Source organism: Myotis nattereri (genome assembly GCF_964212035.1).
Source record: "Myotis nattereri genome assembly, chromosome: 2".
NCBI classification, from domain to species: domain Eukaryota; kingdom Metazoa; phylum Chordata; class Mammalia; order Chiroptera; family Vespertilionidae; genus Myotis; species Myotis nattereri.
In genome coordinates, this window is record NC_138076.1 from 119,350,366 (window position 1) to 119,373,229 (window position 22,864).

Below are 22,864 nucleotides of genomic sequence, written 5' to 3' on the forward strand. Positions count from 1 at the left end.
TGCCCCTGAGCTGGCACTTGTGGGCCCTTTGGTAGCTATTCCTTTTTTTTTCTCTCTCTCTCCAAATTTCATGTTATTCTGGTAAGAACACTTACCAGGAGCTCTACCCACCAGACAGAATTTTAAGCAACAAAACAGTGCTGTGAGCCATAGGGACAATGCTGCGCAGTAGATAAATGTCTTCGTGTTTCAAGTTTCCTTTAATTGTTGACTGCAGTTCCCATGTGGCTGGCTTCTCCCGCCCCTGACTGCTCATTTCCTGGAGCCTGGCCATGTGTCCTGGGTATTTTGGAGCAGCGCCTTTGGCACTGTCAGCAGCGGTTGGTATTCTTTAGCTGGGGCTTGGTTTGCGCTGACAGCGCATCTTCAACAGTGAGGACTCGGGCCTCCGTGCACCAGCGCTATTCAGTCCTCCAAGGAATGAAAATGTGTTCCCTCAATTTACCTCAAGCTGTAAGTCCTGCACAGTATTCCTTCTTGCAGTCATCACACCTTCTCCCTTAGAGAAGGAAACCTTTCCTCCTGGACATAATTGTAATGGTCATTGCAGAAATTTGGAAAGTAACAGAGTAAAGGAAGAAGGTAAACATCACTGCTCACTCTACTACTCAGTGAGAATCATTGTTAAAGTAATAAATGTCCTTCCAGTTTTTCTCCTTGCTATATACGCACAGTACATTAAATGTGTGTTCAGTTGTTCCCGTGTGAAGAATAGGCCTACTTACATCCACTTCAGATTGAGCTATTGCATTAGCTACCGAGAGTATATTCATTGTTTCTTTTTACTAGTAGCTTAGCAGCAGAACTTGAACCATTTTTAATTTTTTTAAAGATTAGCTCATTATTTTTGACATGTATTGGGTTGGCCTGTTTTTGTTTTCTTTCCTTTAGGATGTTCCTATTATTTTCTGGAAGGCTTTAACCGAGAGAAGGCACCTCTCCGGGATACTCACTGAAGTGACTCCCCTCGTAGCAGCTCATTACCCTCTTATTTGACGATGAAGAAGCTTAAGCAGAGAGAACACACAGCTTGTCACAGATGTGACCGAGTCAGGCCTCCCTCTCCCTGCCCAGCGCCTTCCGTTGCGCCCAGGACGCGCGGCTGGCAGCCCGCGCCTCTCAGACTGAAGCAGGAGAAGGGAAAGAAGACATACTGCTCCTCTCCGTGCGTTCTTTGTTTTCTAGATGAGGGTTTCAAACTTCACTTCCTGTCTGAATCCTAATGTGGCTGGTTGAACGTGCAGATTCCCGAGCCTGCTCTGAGCCCCAGGTTTGGAGATCTGGGCTGGTGCGTGGGACTCAGTATTTTAAAGAAACTCCAATAGTTGAATCTGAGGCAGGTGGTCTTTTGATCACTCTCTGAGAGACACTATATAACAGACTAGAAGGTCGTACAGCAAATACAACTCTTAGGTACATTTCATATAGCCTTTTCCACAGATGGTTCAGGAAAACATCCATTACACAGACAGCCGATTACTGCAGCCAAAGCGGCTGCAGCCCGCAGGGTGCTTTTGCGCAAACTAGAAGGTGTCCCTCCATGTGGACACGGGCCCAGGGAGCACGGCCTGCCTAGTGGAGCACAGGTGCGATCTTAACCCCCACCCGTGAGCTGGCTGCGCCCTTGTGCCACTGTATGTGATGACTTCAACCATAGTCACCATTTGCCACTATGACCCTTTCCCCACACAGGGCTTTTTTTTTAACCCTCATCTAAGGATATGTTTTTATTATTTTTTATATATTTTTAGAGAGGGAGATAAGAAGATAAGAAAACTGGGGGTGGGGGAGTGGAGAAAGAGAGAGAGAGTTGCCTCCCGCACATGTCCCGAATGGGGATTGAACCATACAACCTAGGTATGTGCCCTGATTGATTATTTTTAAAAAATATATATTTTTATTAATTTCAGAGAGAGGAAGAGAGAGATGGGGGAGAGAGAGAGAAACATCACTGATGAGAGAGAATCACCAATCGGCTGTCTCCCGCATGCCCCACACTGGGAATTGAGCTCGCAACCTGGGCATGTGCCCCGACCAGGAATCAAATTGTGACCTCCTGGTTCATGGGTTGATGCTCAACCACTGAGCCATGCCGGCAGGGCCCTTATTGACTCTTGTATGTGCCCTGACCGGGGATTGGGCCCGCAATCTTCACATATCAAGACAACTCTCTAACCAGCTGGGCTACCCATCCAGAGTCCACACAGATTTTTTAATTTAAAAAGAATGTTGAGCCTTTGAGAGGCCCATTTGCAGACGATTCAATTTCATTTAGGTAAGGCTTGGTCTTGCTTCAGGTAACACTCACCTTTTTCTGGTTTTTGAACGATACCCTATGACTTCAAGATGGAAAGCTGAAGTTCAAAATAAATAAGCTAGAGGCCATTCAAGAGGCAAAGGGAACAGGACGAGGCCCCGTTTATAACCCCAAGGTGGAGTTATTGCTGAGCCACAGCTCCGCGCAGGACGGGAAGGTCCTGGGCCTCTGCAGGTGCCGACCGCCTCTTGCTGGTGTGCCAGGTCTTCTGGGTGGCTCTTCCAGTGCCCCGTGGGTGATTCTTACCTTCTGTTTTGATCCTCAGGGCTGTCCGGACCAGGGCAAATAGGGTGGCATTGAACATGACCGTCCCATCACTGTTCAGAGGCATATTCATGGAGACCAGACGCTGGAGGGGAAAGGGAGGCAGAGCTGGTGATTACAGCAAACGGTTCTCAAAGGACCCACAGAATCACCAAGGCAGGAGAACGCTGGGAGGGAGCCTCTAAACATGTGTGCATGTGTCTGGAGTGGGCGGGCATGTAGAAGCAGGAGCCACTGAAATGTATTCAAAACCTGTTCTGGGAGAATCTTGGCTTTGCTACGGATACTCTCACCCAGCTGCACAGAGTGAGGGAGGGATGGAAGTTGTCCCTGTTAGACCCTTGCTTCCAACCCCTTCCCCGTTCAAATGTTGCTCATGCGTATGGGTGTGCTCTCTACTGGCAACAGAGAACAGCTGTGTGCAGGCATTTGCTGGGAGCCACCTGCCAACCCACATTCATCTAATGCCTGATAAGAGAGACAATAACGGGAGATGCTTGCAGGAGATGCATTTGTCCTTTTTTTCTGTATATTGAAAAATCTACCTCTACATCAGGCTGGATCAGAGGCTTGCTGACACTGGACAGGATTGGGTTGCCCTCTCTCCTCCTTCCCACCTCCCAACATTGCTGCCATGGCACTGTGCTCAGTGTGGGGCCCTCAGCATATACCAGGGTCATTGTGAGAAAAGCACCATGAAATTCATTCTGGCATCTGCTCCCAGGATGTGGTCGAGGCTATTATTCGTTAGATCACAGGGTGTCCTCCTGTCAATCGTGGTGCCAAGAAGGGTTATAATTGCTCTGAGTGACTTTTCCAGCGGTCTCTGGGAAGTGCCAGCTCAATCGCAGCCTGTGCAGGCCCATCTGGAGGCCCCGATGGAACTGCAGCCTCACTCATCGCCACTCTTGTTTCCCACTACGCTTTCCCTGACGTTTAATTTGTGCTCTTTGTTTCTCATATCTTTTGCACCGAGGAAAATCTTCTAAAATCTTTTTTTTTGAATGAAGTGGAGGTACAAGTGAGGAAAAACTGAGTAAAACAGAGCACAAGTAGAAGGTTCAATATTCTGTCAATTCCCCATTTTCCATGAGTGGGCTATCCACAGAGCTGAACTTTTCTACTTGTGTTTCTTCCTCTGTACAGTTCTCTGACGTCACTGCCCCCCAGCCCCTTTTCAACCTGTCACCATTCCAACATGGAATTCAGAAGGGTGACCATGAGAATTAAAGAAAGAGGGGAGAGAGTGGAAACAAGACTCTTCAGCAAGTGCTGGGCTACATGGCTGGGATTACAGTGAGGCAAGAGAGGGCACACGACTTAAGGGAGAGCTCACTCTCAGGGTCATGCAAGGGCCACAGAGGCAAGAGTCAGGTCTACCAGAACCTACGATGTCTGTCCTAAACATCATGGACTCACTTGGAAATCTGATGAGCATGATGATTCTCTCCCTGGCACAATTTGTGAGTGTCTCAGTGACTTCATATACAATTTTAGGGCTTCGTGGATCCCTGAAGCTGATGCATGGACCTTCTATTGGCCCTGTGATCCTAGGAGAGCACCCTAATCCACCATCCTAGATGGGAGTCTGTGAGGTTGCCTAGGTGGCACAGCGTGCTCTGAACAAGGGCCTTTACTCAGGACTGGGCACAGGGCTCACTGGGACATGAGGCACTCACTTCGCTTTTCCTTTATAGAGGCTGAGAACTTATTGCTGGAAGGAACCTTAAAATTTAACCTGGCTCAGGCTCATTTCTTTAGGCACATAACACACCGTCTTCACTCCCTTAAAGCACTGGCCTGACCAAGGTTACAAGACAAACAGGCGTCTTGCCTCCCACATTTTCTCTCTTTTCCCCGTGAACCCAGGTTGTCTCTTACTTTGCAAGCCACACGGTGAGGGCACAGCTTCCCAAAGCCCAGTGGGGGCTGAATCCGCCGGAGCAGGGTCACCACATCCAGGTGTTTGATACGACCCCTAGGAGAGGAAGAAGAGGAAGGAAAGGCCAGTCAGGAGCCATGGTCTTAGCCAGCGGGCCAGGACTCCTGTTCCTGAGAGGTGGGGGCCCACCTATAGGAGGGACTCTCCATAGCTGGAGTCCTATTGGTCAAACTCAGTGCAGAGCTGCAGAATTGCATGGTAAAACTCCAAAACCGATATATACATGTTTAGGTTTTAGTGAGCCATCCAGTGGTGTATGTTCAAAATGGAAGGATTTAGTAGTGCAATGAAATTCTCAACATGTACTTGCTGCTTCAGTCAACTAACCACCTGACCAAAAGGTATTTATTGAGTGTTAGCCAAACATGATTGATTGAAAAGGGTATCCTTGGACTTGAGGCAGGAAAGGAGTTGAGAAATACCTGGTCCTATTCATCCTAACTTGAGTATCTACCAGTTATTCCAAACACTAGGCTCTTCTATTTTTCCATTCAACTGCAAATTGCAGATATGTTCATGACTTAATCAAAGGGCCTGGCTTCCTACTGCTGGTCCTTGACCCTGGACCCTGGTGCCTGGTACAATTCAGTGTTTCCAGTGGACCCACCCCACGCTAACCCATCTAGACCCTCTTCTAAGGTATGGTTGTGCAATCCTCCCTCTTGGCTTTGGGAATCAGAATTTACACCTGGGAACTTACTTGGCTTCAGGGTCATACTCTGCCCAGATTCTTTTAAATTCGTCCAAATGGTGGGGACCAAGGATTGACCAGTCCCTTGTCAGGTAGTCAAAGTTGTCCATGATGACAGCTACAAAGAGGTTGATAATCTGCAGAGAACAGGGAGTATGATGAGTTGCCTAAGAGGACCTTCTTACACACTTCCACTTGAATCCACTTTGCCAGCATGGCAGAAGCCGACATTTCTAAAGACCAGCCATATGTCACCATTTACACCACCAGTCCCTGAAACTTGGGCCTCTTGGATATGATCATAACACAGCTTCCCTCAGAATTGTGTGTGCCGAACCCACATGTGGGCTGGACAGCTTCCCTCCTAGGCTGCTGGGCAGGGCTGCCAAGAAGAGAGGGCAACTTTATCTGCCACCTTTTCCTCATTCTCCAATCAAAGGGTCAAAAATGTCTAAGTTGCTTCTAGGCCTCCACAGGCATCTCCTCTGTCCTCTGGGACAATGCCACCATGACAAGAGCCAAGAATGGACAAGAGAGATGCTGGCTGCGCTCACTCTGGCTCAGGCTTTCTGTCCTTGTCTCAGTGTGGTTGGACATTCCTACTAACTCAATCTTTCTGCGGCAGCTCTTCTGCGGGGTCGCCCTTGCCATGAGCTGTGGAGCTGGCAGGGTCAAGCTGCCCCGTCCGACCTGCTCGCTCATTCCCTGTGTCTATTTAGTCCAACTCCAGCTTACCAGGAAGGCACAGAGCATGTAGAAGCTGATGAAGTAGAAGACAGCGAAGCTGCTGCCACAGGGCGCCTCCCCTTCTGTGCTGTTGTGGGGCTCCGACTCCGGGGCGCACTTCTTCCCTGGCATGCAGGCCAGCATGATGTCCTGCCACGCCTCCCCAGTGGCACACCTGGGGCAGAGAGGCAAGAGAACCCAACATAGTATTGTCACTATAGTCACCATGTGTCACATCAGATCCTCAGACCTTATTCACCTTAAAATTGAAGATTGGTACCCTTTTACGAACTTCTTCCTATTCCTCTCCTGGAAACCACTTTTGCATTCCCTGTTTCTATGTGTTTAGATTTTTCAATTCTATTAGTGAATTAAAAAAAATGTTGCTCATGTGATAGGTATAAAATATTTCACTGCTGTTTTAATATGACTAATGTGTTGAGATTTTTATTTCATCTTCTGTTGACTCGCATGTTCATATTCTTGTCTCATGGGCTATTTGTTGTGTTTGTTTTTAGGATTCTTTCTATATTTTTCACATTAATCTTTTTCAGTTATATGCATCACAAGACCTTCTTCTAGTCTGTGGCTTACTTGTCTTTAACTTTATTTATGGTATGTTTTGATGAATCTAAGTTTTAAATTTCAATGTGGCCAAATTTATAATTTTTTTCTGATTTTTTATTTTTAATAATTTTATAAAGTTTTCCTCTATCATTTTTTTTTGCATCTTGTTTAAAATATTCTTCTATATTATGGGTCATAAAAAATTCTCCTCTTTTCTAAAAGTTGTAAAATTTTGTTTTTCATAATAACCCATGAATCTGAAATATATTTTTGTACTCCATATTAGGTAGAAATATGCTTTTTCTTTTTCTGTATAGATAACCAATTTTCTTAATACAATTTATTGAATAGTCCATCTTCATCTACTGATTTGAAATATATTTTCTGATATAACTGTTTTCCCATACACGTGTGGGTCTCACACTAGCCATTTCATTCTATTCCTAGTAGACCACATTGTCTTGACCACTCTGACTTTACAGTTAAGGCTTGCTGTCTTGGAGAGTGACTCTAGCTTATTGTTCTTGAAAACTGTCTTGGCTATTAATTTTCCTTTTCTATTCCATGGACATGGTAGGGTCAGCTTATCAAGTTCCATGAATAATCCTGTTGAGCATTTCATTGAAATTGCATTAAAATATAGATTAAGTTGGGGAATTTGACATTTTTGTGATATTGTCTCTTAGCCAGGAATATGACACATGTCACCATTTATTTAGGTCCTATTTCATGCTTTTTAATAACATTTTATAATTTCACCAAAAACATCCTTGTTAGGCTATTTCTAGGTATCTTATTTAAAATAAACAAAGTATTCTATTATAAATGGTATATTTAAAAAGTTTTATTTTCTGTTTGCAGCTAATGTAGAGGAAATACAGTAAAACCTTGATATAATTGATTAATTCAAGTGAGGGGGGGGGGGACCTGTTAAAGCCGAAAGTCTGTTGTACAATAAAGTAGGTTTTCCAAATGTGTTGTTAAAAAGTGACAAATTAGCCCTATCCGGTTTGGCTCAATTGATAGAACATCAGCCTGCGGACTCGGGGGTCCTGGGTTCGATTCCAGTCAAGGGCACATGCCTGGGTTGTGGGCTCGATCCCCAGTAGGGGGCGTGCAGGAGGCAGCCAATCAATGATTCTCTCATCATTGATGTTTCAATCTCTCTCTCCCTCTCCCTTCCTCTCTCTGAAATCAATAAAAATATTTTTTAAAAAGTTGACAAATTAGTTTACCTGGTTTTATTTATGTAGACATATTTGTGTCATTAAAATTCAGTCTGTACAAAAAGTTTAATTTCAAAGAAAAGTTTTCTATATGTATTACTGTAATTTTAAATATATACTGAGTAGGTCTAGTAAATGCATGCATTCACCAGTCACCGGGAGAGTAAATGAATGCACACGGCTGGGCGGGGCTTAGCGCAGGTCTGGACATCTGTTGGCACCAGTTAAAAAGGGCTACAGAAAGTCATGGAATGCCCGTGTGACCCGGTGAACCCACTTCTAGGAATATATCCTAAGAAATCAGGTGCTTCTATGTCTCTGAATCTATTTTTGTTCATCAGTTTATGTTGTTTGTTAGATTCCACATATGAGTGAGATCATGTGGTATTTATCTTTCTCCGACTGGCTTATTTCACTTAGTATAATGCTCTCCAGGTCTATCCATGTTTTTGCAAATAGTAAGAGTTCCTTCTTTTTTTTACAGCTGCCTAGTATTCCATTGTATGAATGTATCACAGTTTTTCAATCCATTCATCTGCTGATGGGCACTTAGGCTGTTTACAAATCTTAGCTATTGTAAATTGCACTGCTGTGAACATAGGGGTGCATATATTTCTTATAGAAAAGCATCCACTTCATTTAGATTTTCAAATATATTGACATAAATTTGTAATAATATTGTCTTATTGGGATTGTCAGATTGAATTAATAAAAAATGTTCCTACTATGTGTTGTCTATAGGAGACACTTTAGATTCAAAGGTACAAGTAGTTTGAAAGTAAAAGAATGAAAAAAAAAATCCCTCAAGTTAGAAGCAAATATGTCAGACTGTATTAAAATATAGGCTACTTAGAAGAAATACATATCTAAAATGTAAGAATATAGCAAGGTTTATGTTCAAGTGTGGAAAAAGTATACCATATAAACACTACAAACAAATAAACAAAAAACTGGTATAGATGTATTAATATCACACAAAGTAGAATTTCTAATAAAATTATTAAATATGGTTACACGGCTTATAAAATATGGTCAAACGGCTCAAATTGCCCCGGTCAGTGTTGCTGAGTGGTTAAAGCATCGGCCTGTGTACTGAAGGGTTGAGAGTCTGCTTCCACCCCTTGTTGTGTGCTGGAGGCAACCAGTCAATGTGTCCCTCTCACCTCTCACATCGATGTTTCTCTCTCTCTTCCTCTCTCACTCCCTTATACTCTCTCTGAAGAGCCATGGAAGAAATATCCTCAGGTGAGGATTAACAACAAAAGGCTCAAATCATCAAAAAGATATACAAATTTCAAATTCTAAAACAAAAGTTGTTTCTTTGAAAACATTTAATAATAATGCTAATAAACCCCTGGCAATACTGATTAAATGCTGAAAGAGAGAGAGGGAGAATGAGAGCATATAGCCAGGGATGAAAAAAAGGACAACACCACTATAGACATTAAAAGATAAAAGGGTATTATTTATGAATAACTGTACATCAATAACTTTGAAACTTTAAATGCAATAAAAAATTCTTAGAAAAATACAATTTATAAAAACTGACCCCAGAGTAAAAGAAAATTTGAATGGGTTTTGATTGTGAAAATCATTAAATCCATAATTGAAAACCTCCTCAAAAATTAAATACCAGGCCCAGATCACCACATTGTTAAATTCTACAAAATACTTAAGGAAGAAATAAAACCAGTGTTAAAACTCATTACAAAACTACATTAATTAACACAATGTGATATAGGTGTAGGATTTATACCAACAAATCAATGCAAAAGGAAAAGATCCATGCCTATACAGACATTTGATATGTGGAAGATTGGATTGCAGACAACTGAAGGAAGGATGGTATTTTCAAATGACTGGCCTTAGGTTAACCACATATCAACATCCATATGGACAAAAATATTAAATTTGATCTTTATCTTATGCCATACATAATAATCACTTCCAAGTGGATGCAGATCCAAATGTAAATAAAAAACAAGAAAGCTGGTGGCAGATAGAGAAAAATATCTTCATTAACTTGGGAGTATGAAATTTAAATAAGACACAAGATAAAAATATTGATTAAACTGCTCTAATAAAATTAAGAATTTCTGTCCATCAGTGACACCATTGAGAGGAAACAGCAAAGCCATACAGTAAGAAAAATATTTACAGCACAATAATGCACACAGAGCTCATAGTCAAGCTATATAGGGAGCTTCTAGAATTAACGTTTGTTAGAAGAAAATGGAAAAAGAGACTACACAGGCACTTCATAAAACAAAAATTTATAAAAAGATGCTAAACTGCTTTAGGCATTAGAAAAATACAAATTGAAACTACAATGAGAAACAACTACAAACTCCTCAGATTAGCTAGCAAACTGAAAAGAGCAGTTTTCACAGAAAGCAAAGCAGGGGAATGCTCATATACTGCAACCACTTAGTACAACCACTTTGGACACCTATTTGGTAGTATTTACTAAACAGTACATGTAACGCCCATGGCCCCCAAATTCTACTCTTTCTAATAGAAATTAGTATACTAAGAGTATGAATAAGAATATTCATTAAATAAAAACACAAACTAAATGAACATAGGCTGAATTAATAAATTAAAGCACATCTATTCAGTAAGTTACATGCAATGACAATGAACTAACGACTGATACATTAAAAACGATGCTTGAGCACGACCAATGTGGCTCAATGGTTGAGCATTGACCTATGAACCAGGAAGTCACGGTTCCATTCCAGGAAGTCACGGTTCCATTCCAGATCAGGGCACAAGCCTTGGTGTGGGATTGATCCCAATAGAGGGCATGCAGGAGGCAGTAAATCAATGATTCTCTCTCATTACTGATGTTTCTATTTCTCTCTCCCTCTCCCTTCCTCTCTGAAATCAATAATAATAATAATATATATTTAAAAATAATGCTTGAATCTCTCCAAAATAGTACTGAACAAAATAAGGCAACATAAAAAAATTCATTGTCTCCTTTCATTTCTATAAGCAAAGAGTAGTGGCTACTTTTGGGGAGGAGGAAGGGAAAAGTGATTAGGGGGAGATGTCTAAGGGGTTGGTAAAGTTCTATTGCTTAACTTAAATGAAGGCTACATAGATACTTGCTTTGGAAAAATTCATTGAGTAGCATATTTCTGTTTTAAGCACCCTTCTATATATGCTACACTGTACAATAAAAATAATCAGAAAAAATAATGTTCTCTTATCATTCTAAAACTCACTTTCACATCTGTAATTATGTTGCTTTCTTATTCCTGATGTTGTTGTGTCTTTTTTAAAAATTGTATTTGAGGGAGCATTTGCCCTTGCTCCCTGGCAAATGTCATCAGCCTGACTCAAATAAACCCATTAAAAAATCTCTTAGACGTTTCTTATGTCAGCATTTACTTGGCATTGGCGGCAAGATTCTAAAGAAGCCCACCCAGGACCATCCTGCAGACCTGGACTCAGTGTTAGGTACAAGAAAGGGCCCATTATGCCCCACCAGCTCCCTACTTTGCATTGGGTGAACTTGGGTGAGTCTCTTACAAAACCCCAGGCCTCCTTGTTATTAGTAGCAGGCCATGACTTTATCTGAGCTGTTCTTAGAAAATTCTTGAGGTAGATAAGGGTTGAGATAATCCAGGGAAAGGAAAAGAATGGGCTGCTGCTTTAACTGGATTGTTTACTGAGAGTGCACAAAATCGTTGGTGGTTAAATGAGAGACTGAATTATGAAAGAGAAAGGACACTTGCTTCCCCAACCTGAATTGTCAATGGGGTGATGATAGTAGTTCAGATCTCCGAATCCAGAGTGACAGAGATGGGTGCTGGGAGTTGTCCAGTGCAATAATGCAGCTAATCCTGGAGAAGATGGCAGGAGCCATGGGGAGAAGCAGAGGGCACTTGCAATGAGTTCACCCCAAAAGAGGAGCCCAAGAGAGGGGCCCAGGCCTTGGAAAGTGCCATGGTTCTGGCAGCATCCAGGAAGCTCTCAGAGGCCCTTGTTCAGGTATTGCTAGGTGACTAACAATCTTTGTTGTCTGATGAAAAATATCCATGCATTGGCTCATCTGGAGATGTGCACATGAGTGCTGGTTTCCCCTAGAAGTTTGTTCAGATTCTACAGATCTCAAAATTAACATGGGCAATAGGCCCCACAACAGTCAGCCTCCCATTTATAACTAAGATAGCCATCATGAGGATTCTTTGTTACTTCTAAATTGATCTTTTGCATGCACAATTAGAAAAAGCCGACTATAAAATTAGGCAGAATGCATGGAAAACATAAAACATACATATTGGTCTCTTGAAGTTCAAAAAGAGGATTTATATAAATGGACCAACCTATGATATCATCCCAGGCAAGCTTAAAGGGGATTGCCGGAGACACACAGGGAGAAACTCAGCTGTGTTGCTTAAGGTGAGGGCCGTCTTCCTGCATGGATGACAGGCACTACCTTTCCTGTGTTAAGCCCTCCCTCCATATGGCCAAATCTAAATCTGCTGTATCCCAATGGATTTACTAGCTCCACCCTGATGACTTCAAGACTCCACCCCACTGCAAAGTTTCACAGGCCCCAGGCTGATGGCTACTGGTCTTGGTGTACCCTGAGACTTTTGTTGAGTGGCCTCAAAATGGTGCCAACTTTGAATTTGTATTAACATGGTGAACACCACTCGCCCCTACCTGGTGACTCCCTGAGAACCTGCCTCATGCAACTTGTGTACCACCAGTGGCTCTTTCAGTGGCTGAACCTAATGGGGGAAGCCATAAGGTGACAGTGTGTCTCAGGGTGCCTTCAGCCTTTGCTGACCTGCCCCAGACCTGGCACAGACCCTACTGGGGAAAATTCCTCTTCATGGGGCCGGTCCCCACATAGCTTGTGGCCAATCTGTACACTAAGCCAGCCTGAGGGTCAACCCCACACATTTATATGCTATTAAGGCTCAACCAGACAGGAGGGCACACATAACCCATACAAGGAACACTCTTGGAGCACCCGACTTAGGGGATCAAGGAGACTGTGCCACTGGGCCTCAAAGGAAACAATTACATAAGGCCAACATACCAACACTGGGGGACATAGTAGACCTACCGTATACATAGAAACAAACACAGAGAGATAGCTAAAATGGGGAGACAAAGAAACGTGTCTCAAATGAAAGAACAGGAGATGGCCCCGGCGGCAGAGGGTGGGGGGTGGGGGAGGGGGACCTAAATAAAATGGAGGAAAGCAAAATACCAGATACAGAGTTCAAAACAGTGATTATAGGGATGCTAAAGAAAACTTAGTGAGAACTTCAACAGCATTAAAAAACACACAGAAATCATGAAAAAGAACCAGTCAGAAATAAAGAATACAGTAACTAGAATGAAGAATACACGAGAAGTAGTCAACAGCAGATTAGGAATCAACATGCTGTATGAAAGTCTCCCACTGTGTGTGTGTTTGTTTTCCCTTTATGGTTCACTGAGAGGATCCAATCCGTGATTTGGAAGACCAAATAGCAAAAAACACCCAATAAGAGCAGCAAAAAGAAAAAAGAATAAAAAAATAAGAATAGTTTAAGGGACCTCTGGGACAACATCAAGAATAACATTTGTATCATGGGTGTACTAGAAGGAAAAGAGAGACATTAAGGGATTAAGAACCTATTTGAAGATATAATGGCTAAAATATTTCCTAACCTATTGAAGAAAAAAGGCACACAAGTCCAGGAAGTGCAGAGAGTCCCAAACACGATTAATCCCAAAATGCCCATATTAAGACACATCATAATTAAAACAAGAAAAGTTAAAGACAAAGAGATAATCTTAAAAGCATCAAGAAAAAAACAGTTACCTAGAAGAAAGCTCCCATAAAACTTTAAGCTGATTTTTTAATAGAAAATTTTCAAGCCAGAAGTGAACAGTATGAAATATTCAAAGTGATGAAAAGCAAGGGCCTACAACCAAGACTACTCTACCCAGCAAAGCTATCATTTAAAATTGAAGGAGAAATAAAGATCTTCCCAGACAAGAAAAGCTAAAGATCTTCCAATAGCCACGATATGGAAGCAACCCAAGTGCCCATCAATAGATGATTAGATAAAGATATGGTCCATAAATACAATGGAATAATACTCAGGTATAATAAAGAATGAAATCTTACCATTTTTGACAGTATGGATGGACCTACTACTATAAGTAAAATAAAATCAGACAGAAAAAGACAAATACCATATGATTTCACTTACATGCCAAATCTAAAATAAATAATCAAACAAAATAGAAACAGACTCATAGATACAGACTGAGGGTCGCCAGATTGGAGGAATGTTGGGGGCTAGGTCAAAAAGGTGAAGGTAGTAAGAAGTAAAAATTGGTAGTTACAAAATAGTCAAGAGGATGTAAAGTACAGCATAGGGAATGTAGTCAATAATCCTATATAATAAAAGCCTAATATGCTAAGTGTCCAGTCAACCGGTCAGCTCTTCAACCAATCAAAGTGTAATATGCTAATGATATGCTAAGGCCGCTCAACCACTCGCTATGACATGCACTGACCACCGGGGGGGGGGGCAGACAACCAGTAGGTTAGCTTGCTGCTGGAGTCCAGCTGATTGGGACTGAGTGAGACAGGCCAGACATGCCCTGAAGCCCTCCCGTGGTCCCTCCCTGACTGGCCAACCTCCCACGACTCTCCCCCTAGCCACAATCGTGCACTGGTGGGGTTCCTTGGCCTGGCCTGTGCCCTCTCGCAATCCAGGACCCCTTAGGGGGATGTTGGAGGAGAGTGGGCTTTGGCCTGATCCCACAAGGGGAGCATTGCTCAGCCAGAAGCCAGGCTCATGGCTGGCGAGCGCAGTGGCAGTGGTGGGAGCCTCTCCCGCCTCCACAGCAGCGCTAAGGATGTCCAACTGCTGTCTTAGGTCCGCTCCCCTTAGGGAGCAGGCCTAAGCCATCAGTCTGACATTCCCCGAGGGCTCCCGGACTGTGAGAGGGTGCAGGCTGGGCTGAGGGACCCCTCCGAGTGCACAAATTTTGTGCACCAGGCCTCTAGTATTAGAGTAACTATGTATGGTGCCAGGTGAGTGCTTGATATATTGGGAGGTTCACTTTATAAATTATATAACTTGATTGTGTAACCACTCTGCTGTACACATAAAACTAATATAAAATAATATTGAATTAAGCTGCAATTGAAAAGTAAATAAAAAAGAAAGCACGAAATCTAGTTAACAATCCTATAATCCAATTCCTACCCTGCTTTTTCATACCTCTATGTTATCTTCTCTAAATTCCTTCTTTAATTTAAAATGAATAAAAGAAGCTGGAAAACTTGGGAGCATTAGAGATCTTGCTCCTTGGCATCTGTCATCAGTTTGGCTCAAATAAACTCTTGAAAAATTTTCAAAAAATTTGGATTTGATGAAAGTTTGTCTATTTATTGCTCTTTTCAAAGATTCAGTTTTAAAGTTTATTAATATATTTTAAAGATATTTTATTTCTGCTTTTATTTTAATAAATATATTCCTTCATCCTTTGGGGTAATATGGCTGTTCTTTTTCCATCTATTAGTTGAATTATTATAAACTTAAAAAAATAAATTAATCTTGGCTCCAAATTTTCCTTTTTCATTGATTAGTAAAGCTCATAAATTTAAGATATTATTCTCTCTCTCTCTCTCTCTCTCTCTCTCTCTCTCTCTCTCATTTCTAAGTAGTCTGTAGCTTCAGCTCTGAGTTATTTAGAACACAATTAAGTGAATAGATTTTGGAGGGACTACTAATTTTATGGTTACTTTCTAATTTTTGCTGTATTGAAGTAAGAGAAATTTTAGAATTCATTGAAATTTTCTTTGTGACTTACATCTTGGCTAATTTTTGGAATGTTTCTGGGTGCTTAAAAAAGTAGTGTTGTGTTGTTTTTTTTTTTTGCTATTTATTGAGTACAGAGCTATTCAATTAGGTTTAATTATGTTATTTAGATGTCCTGTTTGGTCTGTCAGCTTCTATGTGCTGTATGGAAGTCTCTCCCTGTGTTGTGTTCATTTTCTCTTTATGGTTCTACCAGTGTCTGATTGATATATTCCCAAATACATTGTTACATGCATGTGGTTTTATGATTGTTACATATTATTGATGGATTATATCTTTTATCAATATTGAATATCCTTCTTTCACCTGGAATTTTATTTCTTCTGATATTGCTTTTATTACATCTACATTTTTGGTAAGCATGGCCTGGTATTCTTTTTCTATTCCTTTATTTTTATTCTCTTTAGGTTATTTTATTTTACTCTACCTATTATAAACAGGCTAGAGCTAGACTTTTTAAAGCCAACATTAGAATATCTATCTTTTAATAGAGAAATTTAATTTTTCATGATTATTAATTTTTGTTCTTATTCCCACCATCTTAATTTATTTCTAGTTTTCTTCCTTCCTTCCTTCCTTTCTTTTTCTTTCTTCCTTCCTTCCTTCCTTCCTTCCTTCCTTCCTTCCTTCCTTCCTCCCTTCCTTCCTTCCTTCCTTCCTTCTTTCCTTTCCTCTTTCTTTCTTTCTTTCTTTTTCTTTCTTTCTTTCTTTCTTTCTTTCTTTCTTTCTTTCTTTCTTTCTTTCTTTCTTTCTTTCTTTCTTCCTTTCTCCTTCCTTCCTTCCTTCCTTCCTTCCTTCCTTCCTTCCTTCCTTCCTTCCTTTCCTTTCCTCTTTCTTTCTTTCTTTCTTTCTTTCTTTCTTTCTTTCTTTCTTTCTTTCTCTCGCTCTCTCTTTCTCTCTCTCCCTCCCTTCCTTCCCTTCTTTGCATCTCTGTCCTTTTGCTGAGTTGCAATAGTTTATGTGTGTGCATCCATTTCCCCCTCTAGTGGTTTAGAATGTACATATTACATTTTTTTCTTTGTAGCTGAATCCTATCTGCTTTTTTCCACTTAGGAAATTCTCAATATTTCTGGTTCACCAGTAGCACCCTTTCATGTTTGCTTTTCTTCTTCCTAGTCCTGTTATGGTTTATTCTTTTAAAAATATCTCTGCCATCAAGGACTTGAGGAAAGGAGGGGAGATAGACCATGTTCTTGCTCTGTCATCTGTGTCTAGTTCCCCTGTTTAAATGTGGCATAGGCTAAAGTGTTGTTAAATTGCAGTCGACAGGGGCCCTTGTGTTCTCATAGCCACAGTCTGAGGGAGGGCTCTGTCATTTGATTGGAGACATTTAAGCAATAATGATACTTAGGCTTGGTCATGAAGAAAGGATGCTCTAGAACAGTGGTTCTCAACCTATGGGTCGCGACCCCTTTGGGGGTCGAACGACCCTTTCATAGGGGTCGCCTAAGACCATCGAAAAACACATATATAATTACATATTGTTTTTGTGATTAATCACTATGCTTTAATTATGTTCAATCTGTAACCATGAAAATACATCCTGCTTATCAGATATTTACATTACGATTCATAACAGTAGCAAAATTACAGTTATGAAGTAGCAACGAACATAATTTTATGGTTGGGGGTCACCACAACATGAGGAGCTGTATTAAAGGGTCGTGGCATTAGGAAGGTTGAGAACCACTGCTCTAGAATATGGTGAAGGTGGGCTATCTGATAGAGAGAATCCCTGGATCCTCTGGAAAGGAACGCCAGGGCAATGACTAGAAATCATGTGGCCCAGGATAGGGTTAACAGTTCTCACCTCCCAGCCCTGGACTAGGTGGGGTCCCAGGGAGGTGATAGGAACCAAGGGGGCTGACAGGGTGGCTGGGAGCCAGAGGAGGAGGAGAAGCTGCTGCAAGTGGCAAAAACTCGCTCACTCACAGGCAGGCATGAGAACCCTGCCCTCCGCAGCTACACCTGAGGATGGCTTCCCAAGAAGTAAAGGTGCGTGGCTGGCCTCACCGAGAGGAACCAAGCACATGGACATACCCACCCAACACAGCAATGGCACCGACACTGGCACCTGTATTTGTTTTATGAGGAAACTGAAGCTCAGAGAAGTTAGATTCTTACTCAGGGCCATAGAGCAAGTGTGTTGCAGGCTTGGCTTTCAGCCTGTTTAGCTTCCAAACCAGGGAGCTTTCAGTATTTGACTTTTGATCCCCTACTGTTTTCAGGTGGTTACCAGCAGCTGTGCCCTGTCCATGGGCTGCCTGATGGGAGGTTGTAAATAACAATGAAGCGACTGCTTCCCAGTCCCTGGAGGGAGACCCAGCATCAGTTCGCCCCCTGCCCACTCTCCTGGAGAGGGTCCCCTCTCGTTCTGCATCCGGACTCTAGGGCGGCATCACGCTGCTGTTTCTGTGTGCACGGTGCTCAGAGACCCACCTGAAGAGGAGCAGCACAGCTTGGGGGAAGGTCTGAAAGTTGTTGTTCCGGTTGATCTCTGTAGTGTCATTCAAGGCAATTTTCCCAAACACCTAAGAGGGGAGAGGAAAGGGATTCGGTGAAGCATGGACCAGGAGCACCCTAGTTCCCACCCATCACTCAAAGGTCTCCTCAGGGTCAGCGCTGACCCTGGGACAGGCTGGCCTACAAACTGAGCAGAGTCCCCTCATGCAACCTGGCTGGGCCTCAACGGGGCAGGCACCTGCTTCCCTGTGTCAATGTAAGAAGAACCCATGGGCCCTCAGCAGAGGCCCGGTGGCCCGGTGGGCGCTGAGGCTGAGAACAGGCTCTCTGGTTTTCAGAGGGGAGGGAACTGCACATTCTTAAGAATATTTTCTCTTAAAAACTTTATTAAGGAATAACTAACAAATATAATTGTATATATTTAAAGTGTACAATGTGTTGATGATTTGATGTACACGCACACACTATAGGATCATTACCAATATCAAGACAATTAGCATGCCTCATCTCACACAGTTAACAGTTTTTTGGTGTAAGAACGCTTACGATCTGTCAGCAATGTCAAGGCTACAATACTGTGTTATTATTAACTATCATCACCATTAGATCATCAGAACTTATTGATGCCTTTGCCATTTCAGCTCCATATGCCCAAGCACACTTCCAAATTTCGTTCTTGGACTCTGGAATGATATGGAATAAGCAATCTGGGGCTTCAACAAATTTAATGCATCCTTGAAATCAGAGGCCTCCTCACCCCATCCCCCGAACTTTTAAAGCGATGCTTATCTTAGGAACTGCCACCCTTGATCAATGGCAAGGTAGCTCTTTTCATCTCAAAGGTTTTGGCCTATGAACCTTTGGGTCTTTCTGCAAAAACACGCAGGAGAATCGTGCTCAAGGAGCTGCCGAGGAAAAGCTCCTGGCCAGGGTGCAGTGTGGGCTGGGTGTTCTGGAATCCCGAGGCGTGGCTGGAGAACTCGGGGCTTGGGCAGGAGAAAGTGCAGTGGCACGGGTGGGGGGCCTGGGAACTGCTGTGTGTTTGATGGGGAGAGCCTGCCTCTCTCCCTCCCTCTCTCCTGAGAGACACTGATTGGGGATCGTTCTCAGGCCCGTCAGACCTGGGCAAAGGGAGGGATGCTGTCTGACACACCCTTCCTGCGGATTCCTAGAAGGGCCCATATCTCTTGAGGCCACTGCATAATTTGGAAACGTTTTTCTGAGAGCAGAACCCAGGCCTGGGAAAATGGGGAGAGAAACTCTCTGAACTATGTATTCCACTCTAGGCCATTCACCCTGCTACTTATAGGATACAATTTGGGGGGGAGTTCCAATTCCTGTGACATTTGGGCCTCAGAAGGTGAAAGAGGAGGGAGCAGGGTAGTCAGGAGCAGGGGGGAGGTGAGAAGGCAGAGGGCGTCAGGGAGTGTGGGGCTGGGAAAGCAGGGCACAGAGGAACCGAGCACCAGGGAGCTCCTACCTGCATCCCGATCACGGCATAGATGAAGAACAGCATCACGATCAGAAGGGCCACGTAGGGCAGGGCCTGGAGGAAGCAAAAGACTTCGTGAGGCGGTGAAGACGGCGGGCTGGCTGGACCCCTTCCCAGGGCACGGCACCTGCCACCAGCAGATGCCTGGCTTGGGGGGCATTTCCAGGAGCTCCATGGTTCTGGGCACCTGGGAGGAGGCCTGAGTGATGATACTGACCCTTCATTTTACGTGGTTTTAATCACCCGAAAAGCAGTGTAGTCTTGAGAAAAGCAGGTTGCAGAGTAAAGAAAATAGTGTGATATTACTTAGTAAAAACAATGACAAAAGAGCAAAATGTCCTCTGAGGAGACATGTATCTTTGTTCAGCAAGGAGAAAGGCTCGGAGGACACACACCAAGGCTCCCCGGGAGGTGCAGGTGGAGGCAGCTCCCTCCCTTTCTTTGTATGACTGTCTGTTGTTCCACTAATGGTCATAAAAACATTTACTGAGGGGAACTTAACTACAAGAAGTATGATGGGCTCAAATCCTATTTCTGCCACTCTCTAGCTATGAGAACTTGGGCATATTGACCTCCCTGAGCCTCGTTTTCTTCATCTGAAAAATGAGAAGAGCAACGATGACTTTGCGGGGCTTTTGTAGAGCTTAAATGATGTCAGGCTTACAAAACGTTTCGTGCATTGCCTTGCACTTGGGTTCCACACATTTTATTCACTCAAGATGCGCAGACGACAGAATTTTCCAGAGCTCCTGCCACTTCTGGGGAGGCCCCTGGGGAAATGCCCGGCCAGGTGCCCACCGACCACTAGATGGCACTGCGAGACCATGTGGACGCTAAGGGTCATCAGCGCTCCAGCTCCACAGTCCGGCCTCCCTCTCCACAGGCCCGGTGCCTCTTCCCGGCCCAGGAAACACGGGAGGCCCACATGGTCACCCACAGCTGTGGGTCTCCAAAGGTGCCCGTTGGACAGGGTCAGCCCAGTCTGCTTTCCGAAGAATCCTCAGCTTCCCAGGGACGAAGAGTGGCTCAGGGTGGGTGGGGTGGCAGGGAGGGCCCGCTCCTCCTGAGGTGGGCAGTCAGCCTGGGCCGGCTAGGAGTGCAGCCAGGCTGGAGCCCTCCCTGTGGCCCGTCTTGGGCGGGGATGCTGACCCCGGGCAGGAGGCTCTCTGTGGAGGTGTGTATGCCTTTGGGGTGGGGTTCCAAAGCAAGCAGGTGCCTGATGGCAGTGCCACACCTGTCAGGGATTCAGTGACCTGACAGGGCTTTGCTTAAGCTAATAAAAGCCTTGCAGAGATGGCCAGAGGCAACTGTTATTCTGCTTTTACAGATGGAAAACAATGGCTGAGCCAAGAGAACTGATTCTATGTTGGGCAACCCTGTGCTCATTTGAGGTTCCATCTCTCCTCGAGAGCAGTGATGCCGGGTCCTGGAGAGTTTAGCCAAGTCCCTAAGTAGGAACAGCAGTCACTGCTGCAATGACAGAATTGGGGTCTTGGGGGCCATGATTTTCAAATTTGTTCCACCACAAAGTCCCTCTGTCTAATCAATTCTTGCAGAAAAATACCTAAGTGAGAGAAGAAAGCAGAGCCATTCAGCCCCCCTGGGCTTTCAGCCTTCCCCACCCGACCTCAGGGAGAACCGGGGACCCAGACATGCTTTTGAGAACCACAAACTGAGTCCAAGCGACTCATGTCAGACACGAGAAGCAGTGAGCAGCAGAGCGAGCCCCATCTTGACTCCTGGATGCTACTCATTCCTTGACTCTCTCCTCCCGCTCAGGGAGCCCGTGGGAGCTGGGGTGGGGGAGTCCCGTGCAGCCCTGCAGCCCGGGAGAAGCGGAGGTCTCCTCCCGCCAGTGCTCAGGGCAGAGGTGGCTACCTGGAAGGACTTGATGAAGGTCCACAGCAGCGTCCGGATGCCCTCCCCACGGCTCAGCAGCTTAACCAGGCGCATGACCCGGAAGAGGCGGAAGAAGGTGATGGAGATGCGGGAGTTCTCCTCTGCATTCTGGAATCCATTGGCAACAGGAGGTGGTAGTTAACACAGCAACACGGAGGGGTGGGCGAGAGCGGGGTGGGCCCTGCTCCAGCAACACAGCCCTTGGCTGGGACAGACCAGCTCAGGGCGGGGTTGGCTGCACTAGTTCTCTCCCTGGCCGCCGAGGGAAGGCAGCGCCCACCTTTTCCAGGTGGACAACCCAACCCTGAGGTCTCTGCAGAGCCAAGCTGTGCCCAGGCCCTGAGCCCATGCCCTTTTTCCTATTCTCCTGCTTCGCTTTCTTCCCGAGTCCTTGGGCGCCTGGGTGGGGCGACAGGAGCATCCCTGAGGAACTTCCATAGGCCCTGTGATCCAGGCGGGGCGCCAGCCTCTGAGGGCGCCCGGCCTCGGCCACGTGCTGAGAAAGCAGCGGCCTCCCTCCCGCCCGGCGTGACCGCGGGTCCTGCATCCTGAGGGGATGGGTTTGCAAGGTGGCCGGTGCATGTGGGCCCCTCCCAGCAGGGGGACGACTGCACTGGGGCCGGTGGGAAGCAGTGGGCTGCCCACTGCAAGAGCTGGCTCTCGGGCTCCTCAGGACTCCAGCACTTCTGTGTGTCAACTCCCACTGCTCACAGCCCCGCCCCACATGGCTCTGGTGTTGCTTAGTGCTGGGCGAGTGTCTGCTTTACAGCCCTTGCCTTTTCTGGGGCTCTAAACCTGCCCCCCCCCCCACATCTCCTCCTCTGCCCTGGGCCTCTAGGAGGCACCCCCTCTCCAGGAGAGGTGGGGAGGCAGCTGGAATGAGAGGACCAAGGGGTCCTGCTCAGGGCAGATCATCTTCTCAGGAGTCCTGGGGGGTGAGGGCAAGGGCCAGGGGAAGAAGGATGGAGCAGGCACAGCCGCTGAGGTGGGAATATGGCGCTGCGCTGCTGGGGCTGCTGGCCGAGGGATCACTGGGCATCTTGGACCTGGAGGGTCCCAGGGCTTGGGCACAGGCCGGGGCAGGCTCAGGGGGCAGGAAAGATTTCCCTGCCACCGTCTGCCTCCAGACCCAAGGCAAACATGGACTGACCCGCTGGCCTCTCCTCCTGCCACGCGGGCCTAGGAGCTGGGGTGGTGACCAGGCAGCCACCTGCCTGCTCCCAGAGCTAGTGCAGCTCACCCAGCCCTGTCTGCACCGGGAGAGAACGGACCCTGGGGCTTCCTGTTACTGTTCCCATCGCTGCCTCCCTCTGGGTCATCGCTGGGACCCTGTGTTGCCTCCCGGCTTCTCCACCCACATTTCCGGCTTGGTGCTTAGTCATTCTCAGGTGGGAGCCTCTCTGGCCCTCTCCATCCCCACATCCCAT

At 45.0% G+C, this 22,864-nt stretch overlaps 1 protein-coding gene across 1 annotated transcript in view; it reads right to left on the reverse strand.

Annotated features, from left to right (window-relative positions):
• The window catches only part of CACNA1C (calcium voltage-gated channel subunit alpha1 C), a 224,941-nt gene that overhangs the window by 20,535 nt on the left and 181,542 nt on the right, over positions 1 to 22,864 (reverse strand). Inside the window, exons 28-34 of the mRNA XM_081083633.1 lie at positions 21,417 to 21,545; positions 19,527 to 19,592; positions 18,023 to 18,114; positions 5,950 to 6,115; positions 5,224 to 5,351; positions 4,463 to 4,559; positions 2,564 to 2,666 (exon numbers count right to left, since the gene is read on the reverse strand). Coding sequence (XP_080939759.1) covers positions 2,564 to 2,666; positions 4,463 to 4,559; positions 5,224 to 5,351; positions 5,950 to 6,115; positions 18,023 to 18,114; positions 19,527 to 19,592; positions 21,417 to 21,545 — 781 coding nt within the window. The remainder of the gene's footprint in view (positions 1 to 2,563; positions 2,667 to 4,462; positions 4,560 to 5,223; positions 5,352 to 5,949; positions 6,116 to 18,022; positions 18,115 to 19,526; positions 19,593 to 21,416; positions 21,546 to 22,864) is intronic.